General features: G+C 38.1%; 1 protein-coding gene across 1 annotated transcript in view; it reads right to left on the reverse strand.

Moving 5' to 3' along the window:
- CCT5 (chaperonin containing TCP1 subunit 5) overlaps nt 1-22,605 on the reverse strand; it is a 39,117-nt gene that overhangs the window by 2,967 nt on the left and 13,545 nt on the right. Inside the window, exons 6-9 of the mRNA XM_072413369.1 lie at nt 20,584-20,733; nt 9,972-10,023; nt 8,237-8,421; nt 4,681-4,861 (exon numbers count right to left, since the gene is read on the reverse strand). Of these exons, the coding sequence (XP_072269470.1) occupies nt 4,681-4,861; nt 8,237-8,421; nt 9,972-10,023; nt 20,584-20,733 (568 nt within the window). The remainder of the gene's footprint in view (nt 1-4,680; nt 4,862-8,236; nt 8,422-9,971; nt 10,024-20,583; nt 20,734-22,605) is intronic.

Genomic DNA, 22,605 nt, shown 5'->3' on the forward strand with positions numbered 1-22,605 from the left:
ACCCAGGGCATATTTTGGCATTTCAAAAAATATAAGAGAGTGCCTTATATTCGGGGAAACAGGGTAGCAATGAATCATCATGGGGAACAGGCCTAATTGCAGAATCGAGGCTGGGATAATACAATTTGGTGCTTAGTTTTACATGAGAATCCACTTTTGTTTATGCGTCAAAAAAGGCAGTTGATTAGATGGTCTCGCAGTTCTCTCCACACCATCGGGATTGCAAATGGCATTGCTGCTTTATGCCGATTTAGCCAGTCACACAGTCCGTTGAAACAACTGGTACAGATGACACGTGGAGCCCAAGATTTATCCTAGTCACCAAGTAGACAGCCGAAATATAATTTTTTAAGTTCTGTGATAATTTGGCAAGGTTGTGCTTTTGTCGTTAATAAACCACACACGTAACAGAAACTGTATGGATCATTAAGGCAATTTCTATGCATGATGACAAATGAAATCAATCGCAGGTAGGCCTCTAACCTTAAAAAAAAAAAATGTTGTATGTATGTTGTTGTAATAGGTTAATTTCACACAATATATAAATAACTGCACCACAAAAAATAGATGTGCTGGAGAAAAACTGAACACAGATTTGAAATCAGCATAAAAAATACTACGAAGTCCACATAAAACTATATCTGATGAAAATGACATGTTAACCTGTGTTATGAGAGCCTCTTTTGGTGCTTCAGCAGAACAAAGCATACTGCCAAAAGGTTAAACATATTTGTCCATGCTTGTTTCTCCATTTTGAATGTGTTTTAGAGACATTTGCTTAGCATATATGCTTTATGTGTTTGGGTGGTAAGTATAAAATCTCACCTTTTTATGATCAGAGACTGTTTAGAGTACGTCTTGATTATTCATACAGAGATGCATTACCTCTCTCTCATTTTGTAGGGCACATAATTCCAAATAAACAATCTTTTCGCCGATTTGGTGTTACCTTCTGCTTTTTTATTTGGTATAATTTTTGTGTATTGAGGGGATTATGGGAATGTTGCTGCAACTATACATACATACACATATATATATATATATATATATATATATATATATATATATATACGGATATACATTGTATACCCGTATACAAAATACCCGTATACAAAATACCATGAATGTATCCAAACAAAGAATACTAGAATATAACAAATCGATCGAATCCTTCATAAATATACCACCCCCCATCCACAGTTGGTTTATAGAAGATTCAAATCTCTAAAGGACACTTTAATTCACAGTCACTATCCCCCGAAGATTGAAATGTGGAAATTGTCTTGCCAATGCAGATGGATCAAAGAAGGTCACACCATTCTCTTGGCTCCATACACAAACTGAAGCACACAGTCAACTACTCTACCATTAGAGTAGTCCATCTGATTCTACGTAGATGAGGATGTTTTTATATAAGACTAAGAGGGCTTTTAGAAAAACGCATCTACAAACACGTGTATTCCATATGGTAAAAATCACTAATTTAGTCAGTTTTAATGTGGGTACTATGCGCAATTACCCAGATATAATTTAATTCCTAGTATTGGACTGGTTATATCCTAGCCCTAGAGATGTTGTATCCCCTAAAGCCACAACATATCTGGGAAAAATGATGTTATCAGTTTCAAATAGTTATGATAAAGAAATTATTCAGAAAAAATTATCTCAAACAATTATCTCCCTATACATACCTGAATATGTTTCATAAGGTTTGTACAATGTATCATACTGTTATGGCTTTAATCCTTAAAATCAATGTAAAACTGACCAAATATTGCCTGTATCACACAAACTATTGGTATGTAACTCTCAAGCCTCTAATCCTCTTACCTGCGCCATACCCGATAAACATTTGGGGGACACAGTGTTTACCAGGCTGATTATGGTAAGCAAAATTTTCCTAAGCGAGGGTTGGAGTGATCACCCCCATCCTTACTGGAGTGAGTTTTCTGAACAGCCCACATTGTATATATCTGCAAGTCCGTTGGAGGCTGAATGGAAGTGGCACATAGTTTGACGGCTATAAGTATGAGCACTCTGGCCCACTGTCATTGGAAGAGCCACAAAGTTTTGACAGTTAAAGGTGTAGGCACTCTGATGCGAATTTAGCCCCAGTCACAATCACATGACAGCTCACACTGATACACTTACAGTAGCATTCTGCCTGGACCAGCATACAGCAAGAGCTGTACATCTCAACATTTGGATGACATAAAATGTAACGCTTTCATGGGGAACACGTACCTGAAGAAATATGTTACTTTTTATAATGTTCCCACTTTCCTTCAAGGATGACAAGAGGGATTTTGAAGGAAAAAATGTAAATTAATTGGAAAGAAAAAAAAGATGGATCGCTCCTGCTATTAAAAAAAAACTCACCCTCCTAGTATTGGTGTAGAGTTGGAGGGGGATTGGATAGCCCCTTGTCACCCCAATGTCATGCTGTGGAGCTCCTCCTTATTACTGGCGGAGTCAGACTTAACGGCTCCGATGATGTTCACAAGGAGCATATGGAGGTCCTGCAAAGATAAATTTGGCCTAGCATCTCCGGCCTCGAGACTAACCTCCATAATTCTAAACCCGCAAATTCCAGATAGTCTTTCGGGTTCCATGTCGGGCCCATGGAGGGAAAGAGGTCTATTCCAAATCAGACATGTTCTGGACCCAATTGAACGGCGCCTGCTCTCCTTTGCTGAGCTAAGTGACAAAGTGGAACTCCCCCGTACCTCCTTCTATGCATATCTTCAAATTAGACACTATATTCTGTCCCTTCAACCTACAGCTAACTTCCAGCCCCTCACTGTTTTTGAAAGATTGTGCATGGAAGGCCCCCTCTCTAAAGGGACGATTTCCGCTATTTATCGCATCCTTCACTCCTCCACACGGGGGCTTTCAAATAAGCCTGGTTATGTGCTCAAATGGGAAGAGATGCTAGGTCGATCCTTGCCCCCAGAGGACTGGCAGGATATCTGGGAAGCTGCACATAAAAGTTCTATATGTACTTTATACAAAGAAAACCAATATAAAATTTTACTCAGGTGGTACCATACTCCGACGGTTTTACACCGACTGTTTCCTGAAGTGGACCCCACGTGTTGGAGATGTGGAAAACATAGAGGTACGATAGAACATATATTTTGGCTCTGCCCTCTTATTCAGCCGTATTGGTTACGAGTTAATGATTTGCTATCAAATGTGGTTCAACACCAGATCCCACTGGACCCCCTCTCTCACCTCCTGGGTCAACCCTCCTCTGCACTGCCGACTATACCCCGCAAACTAGCAACTCATGTTCTAGTTGCAGCACGAACACTGATCCCCTCTAGATGGAAGACGACTAAACCTCCTTCCATGGGTGATCTTTATGCACGGATCCAAGAGATTCGCCTCATGGAGTATCTTACGGCGCTCCTTAGAAATACTGTGGATAAATTTGAGGCAGTCTGGGAGGCTTGGGACCGGTATTATGCTAATTTGTCCAACTGACTTCCCAGTGGTTCTTCTGGTTGAAATATCCCTGGAAACAGGATTCTTTGTGGATGCTGCATAAGGTGGCCACCTTTGCCTACACCAGTGGTGCCCAACCTTTTTTCTTCTAAACATCTCCCCCCTAGGCAGGGTTTCACAGTACGATTAAGGGGTGACTGCACCGCAACATCACCACCAGTCTGAACAAAGTGTTGTAAGTTCGGTGAACATTAAGGAGCACCACAGCGCACGGACAATTGGCAGTACTCTAATGTTCATTGCCATGAGAGTGGCCCCCAGGGGGTCGCCAACTTGCAAACTTAATTTGGGGACCCTGTACTTGAAATATTCCCCCTTAACGTGCAAATATACGTGATTGTTGTTAGGATTTTTTGCTTGTGACAACATATCTGACAGCTTATGTTTACAGAGCTTAAATTTGGTTTAGTAGCAGCTCTTAGGGTCATGTGTATCTTGAAAATTTTACATTTCTATGACAATCAGTGAATGAGATATGAGAATTTATACATGGGGATAATGACAGAAGCATGAACACAGCTCTATGCTGCTGCTGCTGAGATCTCACAATAGAACCAGCTCCCTCTGCTGGCAGCATGATCTCAGAGAAACTGAGGATGTGTGCAACCCATCCCCTGAAAGACAATGAGCTGAGAGAAAGGAGGGAATGAGGAGAGGGCAGAATCTGACAGCTCAACAGCAGGTCGTAGGTTGGACACCCCTCGTTTGAACAAAATAAAATTTACATCTATTTGTATAAGGCAATCTTAAATGGATCTATGTATATCCTATATAGCCCCAGGATCGACTTTTCCCAATAGTTATATTTAATACTAGTTTTGTTTTGGAATACATAAACTATATTGTTTTTTGTAGTTTTAAAATGCATTTTACAATTGAAGGCATTTTTTTTTGTACAAAGAGAAAAGTGTTTTCCTAATCTAAATAATTAACAGTTGCTGCGTAAAATGCCAGCGCTATATAAATACTGGTTAGTAGTATTAATGACTTGCCTTTATTGTTAAGGTCAAATTAGCACTTCAAATATTGGGGAGGTAAGTGGTGATATAGTTAAAGGATATCTTCTTTGAATAAACTTTTCATTTAAACTCTTCCACTTTGTTACCAATGCACAACAACATTTATACTTTAAATGAACATAAAAGCTAAAATAAGAAATTAGAAACAACTTACCATTGGTGCCCTTATGCAGACAATCAATGCCAAGTGCAGGGTTTTCTTCTTTTACTTGTTTAGCTCGTATTTCAGTCATGGTTTGTATAGGACTCAAACCACTGTTCTCTGCAAGTGACATAGGAATTGTTTCCAGAGCATCCGCAAAAGCACACATTGCATACTGTTCCAGAGATGCACACTAAACAGAAAGAGGATGAAGGAATACCTCAAGTGAATTAGAAAAAGTCTATGACTATAGTAAATTCACGACAAAACAAAAGCATGTCTAGCATCAACATCACAGTTTTAAAATTCTATATGAAGGCAATTAATTTTCTGGATTATCGGAGATATTTTTTGTTAAAGATCTTACTCCCCGCAAAATCCTTTACACACACACACACACACACACAGACACAAGGGGGTGCTGAGATGTTCCTGGCTTTGCCCTCTTCCATATGAAATAGAAAAATGAGTGAATTATGTAAAACCTTGTTGGTCTGGAACCTGGATGTTGCCTATTTATTGGTGCATTTGGGGTTGCTGTCTTGTTAAAACACCCACTTCAAGGGAATTTCCTCTTTGGCATAAGGCAACATGACCTCTTCAAGTATTCTAATGTATTTAAATTGATCAAACTATGATCCTTGGTATGTGATAAATAGGTCCAACACCACAGTATAAAAAACATCCCCGTCATGATGCCTGCACCACTATGCAATACTGTCTTCACACAATGTACTGTGGCTTGAATTCAGTGTTTGGGGGTCGTCTAACAAGCTGCAGACCCTAGACCCAAAAAGAACAATCTTGCTTTCATTAGTCCACAAAATGTTGCCCATTCATCTTTAAGACAGTCAACTGTAACCTCTTTAGCATGATTTTTTCCCCCAACATTGGAACTTTGCAGGGGTTTTATTGCCAATAGATTGGCTTTTTACATCTTCTAACGGTAACAGTAATCACAGGTAACTTTAGACCTTCTTAAATCTTCCTGGAGATGATTGGGTCTTTTCCATTATGGCTATTCCTCTTTTCCATTGGAATGGAAGTTTTCTGTTTTCTTCCACTTCTTTCTGGTTTTGGTTGCCACGTTAAAGCATTTGAGATCATTTTACATGAGCAGCCTATCTTTTTATGTATTCTTTATATATTTTTCCCTCTCCAAATACTTTTTTAATCAAAGTATGCAGTTCTTCCTAACAATGATTGGAACTACCCATTTTATTCAGATTTTCAGAGATGCACTGTGCATGTACATTTGCTGCCTTCCTTCAAATTGACACCTATTTTGCATTTTTATTCAATGATCCAATTACAAAGTAACTGCAGCATGCATGTTATGACTGCTGGCCCTGTTGGTTTTCTACTACTCTACTACTAGTAAATTATTTGCCATGTAGAACTATAATTTCAACCAAAAACCATGATTGATAAGGTAAGGAATGTCAGACTATCATTATTCTAAACACAACTGTATGTACTCCAAACCAGCCTTTAGTAATTATTCCTGTTCCCTCAAGGGCCAAGACCACTTTCTTTTAAAAAGATTGTCCAGGTAAACAAATATTATTCTACGGTGAAGGGAAAAAAGAAAATACTTCTGGAAAGCACATTCATGCCAAAATAAATTCTTGACAGACTTGACTTTCTTCCAATGCAGACTTTACAATATGACAGATGGCTAATCTAAGTAAACCTTTGTGTAGGAATGGTCTGTAAAAAAAAAATGAAAGGTACATTTTGGGAGTTTAAAAAAAAAAAAAAAAAAAGCATTTCAAGGATTACCTTACTCTTCTGTATCTGTAAGATGTGAGTGAGTTTATCTCCAACTCTCTAGAATAATTCTTACAGCATAGCTCCAAAAAGGTTAGTGGTCCATATTTGGCACCTAAAGCAGACCCTTTTTGGTAGCTTCCGCTAACCAACAATTTTGCAAATGTTAAGCGCATATGGACACACATTGGGTGTATTTGAGAAAGACAGACAAGTATGAAGAGCCATGCTACACATGAAACTGTAGTTTTACAACTGCTGGTCGATACTGGCACCTCTCAAACGATGTCTAAGAATCTTTGACCATTCAGTACAGCCACAATCAGGACCAGTACCAGGACCTTCAGAGGATGGCAACAAAGCAAATTTAGAACCTCTATGCTCATAATTAGATATCAGCTAGGCTACCTAGGACATAAAGACAACACTCATTTTTTAGGGGATAGCTTTGAGAATAATCCAATAAACCTAAGCTGCGTACACACGTGCAATTTTTGTCGTTGGAAAGGATCTTTCACGATCCGTTCCAACGACAAAGGACTGCACGATGCATGAACGGTGCTGTACATTATTTTCGCCCGATATCTGGCCGATGCCGATTATCGGGCGATAAAAATCTGACGTGTGTACGCAGCTTTAGTATCAAATGATTTCTTAGAAAACCCTACTGGTAGATGGCAGAGAAACAGAACCAAAAGACTGAATGATTGACTGATGAAGCGTGACATTAGGTGTCACCACATGGTCAGACATGCTGTGAACAAAAGGTCATGCTCAAGGTATGAATCAAGGCCTTGGGTACTTGAATAACCACAGAAGCTGGAGCAGAGATAGTTTACAAGCCAGAAATTGCCCAACTCTTTGATGGTAGGCAGAAACAACCAAAACTGAAGTTCCATATGACCGCTTGCCGTCTGTGCTCTTTAGCTTTGAGAGTGCACTTCTCAATTTTTTTGCTTGTCAAAGACTCTTCACCTATTGTACTGTATATAGCTCTCACAGGATTTGTGCAGCATCTTGCTTGTACATAAAAAGGTTAAGTTTCTTGTATTTAAAAGTGCTGTCAAGGGATATACAACCTTCTTGGAGTTTTGCAGAAAAAAGAGGCATGCTGTGAGTAGGGAAGGTTATATACCAGCTCGTGCCTTTTTGTTTGCCTGTGTCCAGTCAATGCTTACTAGTGGTAGCAGCATACCTTAACGGTTTAAGAATCATGATCTTCTCAATAAACAGGAAAAAATCCTATTTTCCCTCTTGCCCATTGAGGGACACAGAAAATCATTCAAATATTTGCAACCTAAAAAAGCAGTAAAACTAAGGGGTGGGCCAAAAAAACAAACAAACATAAAAAAAAAAAAAAAGAACTAGGGACTGCTCACAGACATCAGAAAGAAAGGCATAGATCGAGGTGGGTGGAACCTATAGAGACAACAAGACATTCACTGCTTCCATAACAGAATTGCACTGTGGACAGGCAGCAGGAATGGATTCTAAATCTATAAATCTGTAAAAGGATAGAAATAAATCTGTAAAAGGATAGAAATAAATCTAAGGATAGAAAAAGTTTTTCCCATGCAGTACAGTTTTTTCCCTAAAATAACTAGTGTTGTAAAAGTCTGTCCACTACGGCTCCAGCTGTTTTATATGAATATACAAAGCAACTCTTCAGTTATAGGATGGGCCAGTCTAAAATTTTGATCAAATGGGGACAATTGCTGTAAGGTCTCCTAAAACACCTTTTTATGCTTTCAAAAAAAAAAGTATCTAAAACAGCCTCTAAAACAAGAAAGAATCATACCTTATTAGCAGCCTGGCTAACTGCCAACGCACATGATATCTCTGCTGCCCCACCACCATAAACAATGCGATTGTCTCGTACTAAATTACGGATAACACAAAGAGCATCATGGAGGGAACGCTTTGCCTCTTCGATAATCTGCAAAAAAAATAAATATTTGTATTCATTAGAAGCAGTATGGAATTACCTTAATTTCCTTAATTACCTTAATGGAATTAATTTGTTGATCAAAGTCAAAACTGGAATTTCCAAAATAAGAAAATGTTTTTTTTTTTTCTGTGCATACCCCCCCTAATTTTGAAGTCCTGTTTTATCTCTACATCATACGTTAAAGAAAAATGCAAATGCATTTTGTTGCATACACATATGAATTAGTTTTATAATAAAATTAAAAATATAATTAAATGATAAAAGTAAATTTTATTATTAAAAAACAAACATTTTTAATGTAGCTGGTGTATACATCTGAATCTGTCTTGATATACATGTCTTGTAATCATATGCAGCGCTGCAATATTACTGTCAGTGAAGTGGTTAAACACAAGAGGTTTTCCTCTTCACTGTTCAGTAACATCTTGGGGAGAGTGGTTGGTGATCATGATGTAGTAAATGGCAGTGGAGAAAGAGTTGTGTTGATGACAAATTGGAAAAAAAAAAAAAATTACAACGCCTCCTACAAACAGGTTGTGTACTTTCTTTTTACATCTGTAGCTAATGGTTCGTGTCAAGTCCAGCCTTAAAAGGGAAAGTCTCTAGAAGAAGGGCTTAGAAACAGACAACCTGAGATACAGAGAGAGCTGCTATTCTGTGTCCAATAGAACAGCGGTCGCCAACCGGTGCCCCGGCATGAGCCGCAGACCATGTCTTCCGTATCGTTCGCAGGCCCCGGGCGGTGGTCAGGTTTTGTACTCTGGACACAACTCGCCCACTCTCCTACCACAGGCTCAGACCTGCGATGGGAGAGTGGGCGGGTTCTGGCATCATGACATCACTCTGGGGGGACGTGTCGTCCCCTTTGAGCAACAGTCTGGAGTCTGTGAAATTAGTGGCCCATGACGCCCAAAAGGTTGGCGGCCACTGAGAACATTGCCCTGTGGTTTTTCCTAGAGGTCACTGTCTAACTATTGTTTCCTTTAGTGACATAGTGGACACCAGGGAGAACCACAATGATTCACAGGTACGCCCTAAAGTGCCCAAAATCAGCAGCAACAGCATTTCTCAAACATTGCCACCTGTTGCACAACAAGAATTTTTCAGTTTCTTTTTTAGGCCAAGTTAGATTGTCAGAGCTTAGTTTAGATTGTCATAACTGGTCAGAATTATGCTAAGGCAACCTTACAAGCCCTCTTCTCCTAAGTGCTTGCCTGTCTGCTTTTCTCACTTTTCTAAAAAGTCCGTTTAAAGAATTTGCTATTAGAAAAATAGGAACGCTAAATTTTCCATCTTACTAACTGAAAATTATAGTTTGGTCACACCATACGTGGTCATACCTGCTTACGTCCTTGTGGCAATGCTTATTATCTCTGTCTGGAAACAAGTATACTGCCTAAACATCTGACTTTCTTCCTCTGCCAACTTACACTGATGACTAAAGCCAGAACGATTAAAAAGCTGCAACACGTGCTAGTTGTGCTAAATGTACAGGCTTAGCGCATGATGGAGTAGGACGCTCAGAGTGAGGGCTCCTGTCTTGCACCACGGCTTCATCTTTTTCCTTTCCTCCGTAGAGACTCACCTTTCATGGGGAAGCATGGCCTTTGGGCACCTAATGCGTTGTCTGGTGGGTCCTGGAAGGGTAAGATCAGGATCATATTTTAATTTAACCGGCTCTTCTACTCCTGCAACTTGCAGTCAGCTTGGTGGCAAGATGGCGCTAGCTGTTGCTACACAAACAGCCTAGGACTATATACAGTCTTAGGTGAGCCCTGAATCTCACTATTTGGCTCCTAATAGTCCTGGAGACCGCTCAGAGATGGTTCCTTGTGCAAATGATATCCCCACTTCTAATCCATATGGAAATAACACACGTTTGGAAGATACGGAGTCCCTTTTAAAAGTATTACCTACAAAAGCTGATTTTGACTCTAATCGAGAGGATTGAGAGTACTTATAGGTCAGAGATGGCAACAACGGAAGATCTAAGGGGACATTTAGTGAAACATACTGAGGCAATTTTTGTGCACTCAATGCTTTTTCAGTTGATATACTAACATGATGATTTGGAAAATAGAAATAGGAGGAATATTAGAAGATTGAGAGGTGTCCCGGAAAGTAAGCTGTGACTGGCATTTTCAACGATCTCTTGCAAAGATCTCCTGACCAGTCCATAGAAATGGACAGGATCCATAGGACCCTGGGACCCATATCGCAAGACCCAGTGCGTCCAGGTGACATTATTTGTAGAATCCATTCATATCGGCTTAAAGAAGAAATAATGAGAGCTGCACGCTCTCAGGCCACTTGTCATTTAAAGGGCTTCAGAATAATTTATTACAAGATCTCTTCTGCCATACTATGTCACAAAGAGCACTTAAGCCTGTGTTGGAAATCTAAGATCACGTAATATTAAATATTGTTGGGGTCTCCCCTTCCAACTTGCCTTTTAGCAATGGGAAAGTGGATACTTTTCGTCACTTTTCGGCACTTAGAGGATTTATTTTCATTTCAACAAGCATTAGGTCTTCCTAATTTATCCATCCTCGAGTGGCCGGCCCAGTGGCATCCTTTGGTTCCCCCGCAGGCCTCCCCTTTATAACAGCATAAGTCTACACGGAAAGTGACCTCTGCAACAGTGACATAGATGATGCAAAATTGCCGAGATGGAAGAGACTCTTTGGTGTATACCTTTTCTCCTAGTATGGATGTTTTTAAGCATGGTATTTGAATATTATATCATATAGCATAAGCTCAGGAATATACATAATTGTTTGCACATATACTTTTCCTTTGTATCTTGAGTGGCGCTCCCATGTATAGAGCATGACCTAAATAATCGAGTGTTGGTCATGCTATTCATATAAGATGTAAACTCGATAAACAAAATATATTTTTCTTTTCCTTTGAATATTTATATATGACACATAACATGGCCGCACTTTATAGAAAGATATGTTATTAATGTTTTAGTATGAGTCAAGCGAGAATGGGAGCCCTCACCCCCGTCTCGCTAATCATGATACCCTACCACGGATCTTTGATGCAATTTATAGCGTCACTCAGATTAGTTCTCCACTAATTAGTTCTCAACTAAGGTGTTTTTTTTCTATATTTTCTTCTTCCTCTTCTCTACTACCATCACGGTTGTGCACATACTCAAACTATATCCAAGTACAAGACTATTTTCAATGCTCTTTCCAAATTGTTTATTGAGGCTAGGTAATAATTTGAAGATTTCTTCTATGAAAGTTAGGGGGTTTAATGTACCAGAAAACGTAATGACATTTTTTATAATTTTCATACAGTGGGGGAAAGAAGTATTTGATCCCCTGCTGATTTTGTACCTTTGCCCTCGAAACCCTACTGACTTGGAGATGATCTGCAAAGAGGAGTGGGACAAAATCCCTCCTTAGATGTGTGCAAACCTGATGGCCAACCACAAGAAACGTCTGACCTCTGTGATTGCTAACAAGTACGAAGTCATCTTTTGAGAAGAGATCAAATACTTATTTCACTCATTACAATGCACATCAAGCTCTGACTTTTGAGCACTGGGTTTTTAAGGGTCCTTTCGTTGTTATTCGGTCTCTCACACCTACAATAAACCTACAATTACAATTATAGACTGGATATTTCTTTGTCAGAGGGCAAACGTACAAAATCAGCAGGGGATCAAATACTTCTTTCCCTTACTTTTAAGTCCTAAAACTAAAATTCTTTTCTTACAGGAAACTCATTTTAGAACCAACCCTTAAGAATAATTACTATCCTACCTGGCTGCATAGTACAAACCCTTACTCTAAATCCAAAGGGGTTTCCATTGCATTTCAAAAAATCTTTTTCTCCTGAAATTTTGCAATCTTTTGTTGACCCATTGGGACATTACCTTCTCAATGCTATCAAATATAACAGAATCTTTACCCTAGCTAATATATATGCTCCGAAAAAAAAATCAATTTTCTTTTTTTATAATTTAGAAAGGATAATAATTAGGTTTGGCTACCATAACCTTATCTTGGCAGTTGATTTTAATTTGCCATTAGTCCCCAAGGAGGACACTTCTTCCAGAGGTTCCTGCATACCGGATGTGACTTTCCCTAAAATCAAACGCATGTGGCAGAGAATAGGTCTGGTTGATGTCTGGAAGATTTTCTTACCCATGGATAGGGATTTTAGTTGTTTTTTGTTCACTCATAATTCAAATTCACATATTGATAATTTTTTGATTGCTCAATTCTTATCGGATTTCCCCTTTCATTCGTACATTGGCATGAGATTATGGTTGGATCATGCCCCAATTCATACTGAATTGAGGTGTGCACCCCATGTCAAGTTCTGTGGTTCCTGGAGACTTAACGACTCCTTGCTTACTGACAAGGAGTGCCGCACTGTTATTGAGCAAACAATAGCTATCTTCCATCAAACGCATGCCAATGATGTAACTAATTTGCTCACCCAATGGGAAGCTTTGAAATGTGTGCTAAGAGGGGTAGGATTTCAACATGGGGCTCGTTTGAAGAAAGCTAGGTCATCTCAGATCAAGGTTCTTTTAATCTAAGATAGTTAGTCTAGAGTTCCAACATAAACAGGACAACTTTCTAGTACTTTTGTTGATTTATCTAACACCCGCAGAGAACTACAGCAAATTTTAAATTCAGTCAGTAATTGCTAGAAATTATGAGTTCGCAAATAAATGTGGTAAACCCTTGGCATGAATAACCCACCCCAGACCTACAAAGGCCCCTAATACATTTTATGATTTCAGAAGGCTCTAAAATCTATCACCATGGTGGTATTGCACAGGTGTTTGAAAATTATTTCAAAAAGCTCTATAACCTTCAATGTATTCCTCCTCCTAAATCTGGAATTTGGAATTCAGAAAATATTATTCGTATATGATGGATACAGCTTTACCCAGATTAGAGCAATCCCAAATTTTGACACTAAAAGCACCTCTAAAATCAGATGAGTTTCTACCCAGATGCTCTACCCAATTTCTCTGTCATTCCCAAGCCAGAAAAGGATCACTCTGTCTGCATGATTTATCGCCCTATATCCCTCTTTAATGTTGATATTAAACTTTAAGCGAAGATTCTTAACAGATTAGCATTATATCTCCCTCCATTGATACACAAGGATCAAGTAGGGTTTATTCATACGTACTATACATTTAATTTCCTATGCAAAAAAAAAAAAAAAAAAAGAAAGCTCCTTTAAGTCTGATCTCTGTTGATGCTGAAAAAGCATTTGACAGAGTTAAATGGCAATTTTTAGAGCTTACTTTAAAACAAAATCGGCGTTAGTACAAGTTTTAGATCTAAAATCATGTCTCTTTATCCTGATCCTAAGGCAAGGGTAATGGTCGATGGTTCCCAATCGTAAGTCTTGAATATAGCTAACAGCACTAGACAAAACTGTCCATTATCTCCACTTCTGTTTGCTCTGGTGATGGAACACTTAGCGATAGCCATTATACAAAATTCATCTATACATGGTAACAGACTCCCCAAATCCAACATAAGGCGGCACTTTACGTGGATGTTGTACTACTTTATATTACACAACCTTTAATTTCACTCCCCACCCCGTTTTTCGGAATTTGATAGATATGGTTTTTTAGTAATTTTAACGTAAATCTCTGTAAGACAGAAGCCTTGAATGGTAATCTATCTTTTGCACTTGCCACTATCTCCAGAAACTTTCCTTTTATTTGGTGTCCCTCTCACATCACATATTTGAGAGTGGCCATTCCGGCTGATCTTTCCAAATTATACACTCAAAGTGTACCTATACTCACAAAATCAACTTTAGTTTATGGATAACATAAGCCAAAGTTATAATCATCTGAATACTTTTTTTCCCAGCTTGCTTTTACCTTTAAACATCAAAAACGTTCTGGCCACACCCCCAGGTCTCTCCACTGCCTAGGCAGAGAGGTGCAATCTGGGAAATGCCATCCTTGGTGGGAGTGTTTCTAAACCACTCCCATTGCCCTAATTGTGCAGATTTGCCTAGGACTCTTATGTCACTCAAGTGCAATTGCTTCGTCTGCAGCTGCTTCCTGCTTCTTTCAGCCTGTGAGCTCTGCGTGCAGAGAGAGAGAGGGAGAGGGAGTGGGTGGAGGTCAGGCGAAGAAGAGAACATAAGCTTGCCAGTCACAAGCTGGCCGCTTCTAAACACTTCAGAAATCATTATATATTGCATTGATACAATGTGACCCAGCCAGTGCTACCAGGGAAGACATTTTAGTGCAAGTAAGTAAAAATACATTCATATTTGAAAGATATTTGAGTATAGTTCATCTTTAATTATGTCCCACTTCTCAAGAGCTTAGCCAAGGATCTTGAGCAGTAGAAAAAATTATACCAATTCCTGGTTCGGAAGGACGAAGGTTCTGAAAATGGACTTTCTCCCTAAACTTTTATATGTTTTTCAGAGAATACGCATTGCCTCCCCCAAAACTTTTTTATGCACTTTGTTCACTTTCTATTAGTTTTATATGGGGTGGCCACAAACCTAGAATAAAATACATTTCAGTGTGTAGGCATAAACAGGTAGAGGGTATGGGTTTACCTTACTTTGAACTATACCATCAGGACTCCATTCTCCTCCAGGTAATTGAATGGCAGGGGTCTCCTGACCTTAAACACTCGATACAAGCAGAGCAGGGTCTTTCCCCTTTGGATCTCCGAGCATTAGAGATCCTGCTTTATTAGCATAGTGTATTTTCTTTGGTTCCAGGTCTGCTGGCGTTGTGGGGATGGTGTTGGTATCAAACCCCATATTTGGTGGGAATGTTCTGTGTTACAGCCTTATTGGCAAGTTGTTTTTGAAACATGTTTGGATATGTATGGTGTTGATATTGCCCCCACCTTGGGGCTTTGGTTACTTTCCATTTCATTAGATGCCACAATTTCTATAAGGAAAAGCTTATGGGGTTATCTCCTAGCTGCAGCCCATCAACTTATTCTGCTTTTTTGGAAACAGTCTACTCCTCCCACTTTTGTCACTCTGGATTACCAGAGTAAATGAAATAATGAGGATGGAAGAAATCAAGGTATTTTGATGATTGTTTGAGTAAATTCCACTCTAGATGGGCTTGCTGGGAAAATTATAGTATTTCATTTAGCCTAAAACAATATTTAGTATTAACTTATTACGGAATTCTACTTTGTGATGTATTTTTTTTATTTAATCTTGTCACTTGGATTTCTAATATTTTATACGATCCCCCTATCCCTTTCTTTATTCTCTTTATTTTCTTTTACTCTTATGATGTTTATATTTCCTGGGACAAAGAAAATCATGGCTATTATTATAATGTTTTATCTACGATTACTGTGTTCCTGAATTGTCTAGTATTTCTTATTGAAACAGAAAAATATATTTTTTAATGTCTTTATTTATTCTGTAAAATTTTCAATAAATATAATTTTAACTATAAATGTAAAGGCAGGATGCTCAGTCCTATTGTGTCAAGTTCTTTGAAGTAAAGCAGTTATGTTTTCATTGCATTTTAATAAAGTGCCCCTTTTTTGGAAATTATATACAATTAGTCCTGTCACTTTCCTGGCCTATTTAAAAACTAGACATCTAGCATTTTCAGAAGAAAACTGCAATGGAAGCCAGTGTTACAGTTCACTTTAACATTCAAGCATATAAAGGTCTGGCTCTTAGGTGTTAAATGCACAAGTAAAGATTAGGGCAATACTACTAATAGCCACTAAATGAACAGGTTGAGTATAAACACTACTCAACTGGCGTTCTATGCTCTCAGCTTCTAAAATTATTTTTTAATTTGCTTATCTTTCCCTTCCCCACCCACCTCCAAATACTATAACATTTTAAACCTAACCAATTCATTCATAGCCCATTTATAAAAGGTATTCTTTTTTGTAAATATGTGTATACCAAAATTCCATATTTTGTGACTGTCAGTTAACAGGAGTGGGTGTTCCTAAACAAGCAGAAGACCTTCAAACTTTTACAGTTGTGTTATGGATAAGTTAGTGTGTTTAAAGTGAAAAAAATTCTAAATCCTTATACCACCATGCTTCACTGTCTTTATACAGTGTACTGTGGCTTGAATTCAGGGTTTGTGGGGCCATTTCTTTTTAGGCCAGTCAATATCAAACTAACCTCTTCAGTATATTTTAACACTGGGCTTCATCTCAAAACTTTGCTTTCACAAACGCATCTTCTAATTTTAACAGTACTCACAGGTAACTTTAGATCCTTCTAGAGCAAGTCATTGGCAGGGTCTTTGCCATTTTGGCTATTTTAGCCATTCGAATAGTAGCTTTCCCATTTTATTCAACATCTTTCAGGTTTTGGTTGCCATTTTAAAGCATTTGAGATCATTTTAGCCGAGCAGCCCATCATGTTATGCACTTTATATGTTTTTCCTCTCCAATCAACTTTTTAGTATGCGGTTCTTCTGATCGATGTCTAGAACAACCCATTTTATTAAGAGAGAAATACACTAACAAGCATGCATAATTTGCTTCCGTTCCTTCTTTAAATAAGGGCCGCAATTTACACCTGTTCTTTCATAAAATGAATTACCTCACTGCTATTTTGAATAGCCTGTAATTATTCTGTAAAGGAATAAACACAAATTTGATACTTTTTTTCTTCATGTTTTGATTTGGAATAGAATGCGAGTTTCTAAAGCATTTGTGTGTATGTAAATAAACTGATTTTAAGGATTTTGAGCTTTAGTCAATTTTTTTTAACACTAATATTCTGAACACAACTGTATATGCTAAAATAAACAAATTCTGTGAAAAAAATAAAAAATAAAAGGCTATACTAGGGTAAATTGAACAATGAAGGTCTAGGATGGTGCCATACATCAGTGTTAAAATTAATGTAAATTAATTTTAGGACTGGATTCCATTGCAGATTTCTTCTAAAATGCTAGATATTTAATTTAGCAAGTCATCTGTTGTAGAACTGTGCAAAGTTGAACTACATACACATGTAACAGCAATTTTTTTTCCTAAACAGGTATTAAAGAGGGTCCAGAAGAGTTTGGATAATGTGACTGAAGGATAAGGACTCTAGCTGTATTCCTCGTTTATAAAAGCAGATGTTTAAATACAATGAGTATTTGATTTACAAATATTTGCATATTCCAAATAAATTGAACTGAACGCTGAAAAAAATATATTTTTTTAAATAAAAAGATCTTTATGATGGTGTGAGTATAGTAAACCAAAGTTTCACATTTATCAAGAAAGAGGGCGCCAGGTACCTCCGCTATTCATTATTACAATATAAATATTTTAATGAGCTGGAAAAAAAAAAAAACAGCAGTGGGTTGCCGAAGACCAGAAACGTTTGTCCAAAAAATCCCATCTGTACCATAATGGACAGTGTGGTAAAAAAGTAAAACTTTAGGAATGACCACCTCAACTATAGCATCTAAAAAAGGAAAATCCACTTGGGATCCACTGACGTCTGGTCTGTAAATTATAGCATGCCAGAGGGGAATCTGCAGCAGTTAATCCAATGTAGTAGTAAAGAAGGGTTTCTTCTATTCTGGCCAGTAACCATCTACCGTGTTTCCCGAAAGTAAGACCTACCCCGAAAATAAGACCTAGCACTTTTCCCCCAACCTGCCCTAATATAAGACCTACCCCGAAAATAAGACCTAGTAGAAAAAATAAAAAAATAAAAGCAAACATAAATTAAAACAGTACTCACCGAGCGGGAGACAGCGGGCGTACACACAGCGGTCACTTACCGGTAATTAAGTGTAGGGATCTCCGTTAGGGCAGGGATCAGCAGCTTGCTTCCTGGTGCAGAATGCCGGCTTGTTACTTTCAGTTTCACTCTGCACTGCAGCCAGGAGCGGACACGTGCTGCAGCCAGCATCAAGGAGACACACACAGGATCGGATATCGGGGGATGTCTTGTTCACGGGTGTCTTATTTTAATTATTTTTTCAAAAATCGGGGGTGGCTTATTTAAGGGGGATGTCTTAAAATCGGGGAAACACGGTGTGTATATATATATAAATATATATAATGTATTATTAATAAACAGGATTTATATAGCACCAACATATTACGCAGTGCTGTACATTAAATTAATATATACATACACATATACATACTCACACACACAGCACAATACCACAATTTATTTTAAATGAAACAACTGGAATGCAGTTGAACTGCTTTAACTCAGTAGGTTGAACAAAAAGATTGCATTAAAAAAAAAGGCTTTAGTTCCTAACATTTTTAACACAATCACTTTATTTCAAGGGCTCAAAAGTAATTGGACAAATGAAAAAGCTGAAAATAAAAGGTTCATTTCTAATACTTGGTTTAAAACCCTTTGCTAGCAAAGACAGCGTGTAGTCTTGAACTCATGGACATCACCAGATGCTGGGTTTCCTCCTTTTTAATGCTCTGCCAGGCCTTTACTGCAGCGGCTTTCAATTGCTGTTTGTTTGTGGGACTTTCTGTCCGAAGTTTAGTCTTCAACAAGTGAAATGCAAACTCAACTGGGTTCAGATCAGGTGACTGGCTTGGCCATTCAAGAATAGTCCACTTCTTTGCTTTAATAAACTCCTGGGTTGCTTTGGCTGTTATCTTTTGGGTCATTGTCCATCGCTATTATAAAAGGCCTCCCAATCATTTTGACTGAATTCAGCTGGATTTGAGCTGACAGTATGTCTTTGAACAACTCAGATTTCATTCGGCTATTTCTGACCTGTGTCACGTCATCAATAAACACTAGTGTCCCAGCGCCACTGGCAGCCACGCACACCCAAGCTATGACACTGCCTCCACCATGTTTTGCAGATGATGTCATATGCTTTGGATCATGAGCTCTTCAATGCCTTCTCCATACTTTTTTCTTGCCATCATTCTGGTAAAGGTTGATCTTGGTTTCGTCTTTCCAAAGAATGTTTTTCCAGAACTGTGCTGGCTTTTTTAGATGTGTTTGAGCAAAGTCCAATCTAGCCTTTTTATTCTTGAGGCGTATGAGTGGGCTTGCTTGCACCTTGCAATGCACCCTCTGCATTTACTTTCATGCAGTCGTCTATTTATGGTAGGCTTGGATATCGATACGCCTACTTCCTGGAGAGTGTTGTTCACTTGGTTGGCTGTTGTAAAGGGGTTTCTCTTCACATTGGAAATTATTCTGCAATCATCCACCCCTGTTGTCTTCTGTGGACATCCAGGTGTTTTGGCATTGCCGAGTTCACTAATGCTTTATTTCTCATGATGAACCAAACTGTAGATTTTGCCACTCCTAATATTGTAGCAATTTTTCGGATGGGTTCTTTCTGTTTTTACAGCTTAAGGATGGCTTGTTTCACCTGCATGGAGAGCTCCTTTGTCCGCATGTTATCTGTTCACAGTAAAATCTTCCACATACAAGCACCCCCCCTCAAATCAACTCCAGGCCTTTTTTCTGATTAATTGACCCACACCAGCCCATGAAGTAGCCTTTTAGTCAATTGTTCAATTACTTTTGAGCCCCTGAAATGAAGTGATTGTAAAAAAAAAACAAAAAGGCTTTAGTTCCTCACATTTTTATGCAATCTCTTTGTTCAACCCACTGAATTAAACCTGAAAGTCTGCAGTTCAACTGCATCTGAGTTGTTTCATTTAAAATTAATTGTGGTAATGTAGAGAACCGAAATTAGAAAAAAGTTGTCTCTGTCCATATATTTAAAGACCTAACCGTGTGTGTGTATAATATATATATATATATATATATATATATATATATATATATATATATATATATATATATGGTTTATTTGTCAAAAAATGTAGGATGCATGGATACACAATGCATCCAGGTATCCCCTGTGGCTGACAGGAACGAATGAATTCCAACGTGGCAGCGGGCACCAATCAAGATGGCCAAAGATCGAAACCAGGAAGTGAAGACAGATGATAGCCACAACAAAAGGGAAACATGTAGGGGTACTGCAAAAATTGGGATCGGGCAGGTAAGATTATTTAATGCAGAAGGTCCTTTTTTCCTAAAGCTCAGTTTAAAAATGTTTAAAACCAAAAATATGCATTTGTTCATTTAAATAATTGTTAGTATGTGAAAACTGCTAGCAGTCAATCACAGTGCCTGAAGCTACTGTAAAAAGAGAAGTTTTTCACTAGCTTCCGACTGTGGGCAGGGAAGTGATCAAAAATCAATTACACACAAACCTGTTTAACCATTTCAAGAAACTTTTCTCCCTCATATTTCTGAAGTGCTTTATAGTCCTCCACGGAGGTTACATCAAGCTTATGCTTAGTCTTAGGTTTAGGTGGTTCAAATGGGCAAGTAAGGATTGCAATTTTAGCATCTTTAACTTCCTGAAATGAAACAAACATTTATTTCAGCAGGCAAAACATAAAATAGGAAAAGTTTTTTTTTTTTCTTTTACAAAACCAAAGCAATGATTAGAAATGCATAAATGACAGAAAAGAGCAGAAGATCGGCTTGCAGAATGAGAGAGAACAAGCAGGCTGGAGAGTGTACAAAGCAAAAGGTGTGTGTGTGAGTGGTGGTGTGAGAGAAAAGGGAGAAGGTGACCCTTTCTTTCTCTCTCAACTCCAAACTCTAAGTAAGTTAGAAAATATAAATGTGTGCAGGGGGAGGGTGGGTTACTAAGCCAAGGGAAGGAGGAAACAAGAGAACCGTATTTTTAATTAAAATTCAGCTGTTTTTCAACAGGGGGTGGGGTGAATTAAAATAAAATATAGCCTTAGCTAAATAGCTGTTTTTGCACCCACTAATGAGGGCTGCACCACTTTGGGTCTCTTTAGGGGTATCCACAACTGTGGTAAGGGTAATAGAATACAGTGGTGAGGCATTAAAGCTGGTCATGTACTCAGTGAATTTGCAAAACACCACAGGCAGTGGAGCACAAAGGAGCTGAATATGCCAGCCTGACATAACACCAGAGCCAGGGATCTTGAGGGGCCTGCCTCGTTCGAGGAAATAGAAAAAGAAGGAGTGAAAAATTTACCTACAGCACTTGTGGCAGAGAAGTAGGGATAATAGGTGTAGGACAAGCTTTGGAATGGAGGGGTTGTATAAATAATGTCATTTGATTTATCAGGAGTGGAGCCAAAAGATTATGAAGTAGTTGAGGTGCTCTGATTTTTTATTAGGAGACAAAACATTACAGCTTTTAAAATTACCCCTGAAGAGACACTGGTAATGATACAATGGCTTAATTTGCTTTGCCTTCTATACAACTGCAACTCTCCTTTGGGTCTTCAGCCTTTTGATCAAATTTTGTAAATTGTACATGGCATTCTTTTTTTCTTCATACAGTTTTAGACTTTTTTAATGCTTTTTTACCCCCATCTTTTTGGGTATGCACCAATCTTCACCTAGGGTGTTTTTTTCCATTTTGGAGCCACCATCTGCACTCCATTGAAGGCTGCATGATATTTCTCAAGTGGGGGTCTTTGATAGTGACAATAACAACCCATTTGGGTGGAATATTTAGTTTACTGCCCCCTGTAGCCTCCAAGTCTGTTTTAAAGTCTTACTAAAGGGTTAGACTAAAGTAGCAGTTGGTAAACTAGTTAAATAGTAGGTAAATTACTAGGTTAAATAAAAAAAAAAAAAAAAAAAAAAAAAACCACAAGATTTAAGTTACTGGTATTAGGTATGAAAATTTTAAATCAGTGGTTGCCAACCTTTCAGACCTCACGGACTAAATTCATTATTTTAAATCTTGCGGACCAATATTATGAATTTTTAAAAGCGATAAATAAGTTTGTAAAATAATGATCAGAGAGAACTTCTATTTTAATATTATGACATGTACCTAATAAATATAACACACTTATAAATACTTTTGTAAACATAGCAAAATCTTTAAAGCTTAAACGTGATCAAATTATTAAAGTTAGTTTAATAGTTACAAAATAATCAACGCTTATTTAAGTATTACACATTTTTAGTGCAATATTTGTTTCTGCCTGTTTTAAATAAGTTTATGAATATTTTGCTTCAATGACATTACTGCAAGACGGAGAGCTGTTTTTATTTCAAGCCCAGACCCGTACCAAGTTTTAATTGCTGTGACAGGTAAAAATGTCTTTTCACAACGTCTAAATTTTTCTGCAGACCACCAAAATTTTCTCACGGACCACTGGTTGACGACTTCTGGTTTAAACAAGACCTAGTCTCAATTAGTTCAATATTTATAAAGCAAGTATGTAGGCATT

The sequence above is a fragment of the Pyxicephalus adspersus genome, chromosome 5, assembly GCF_032062135.1.
Source record: "Pyxicephalus adspersus chromosome 5, UCB_Pads_2.0, whole genome shotgun sequence".
NCBI classification, from domain to species: Eukaryota; Metazoa; Chordata; class Amphibia; order Anura; family Pyxicephalidae; genus Pyxicephalus; species Pyxicephalus adspersus.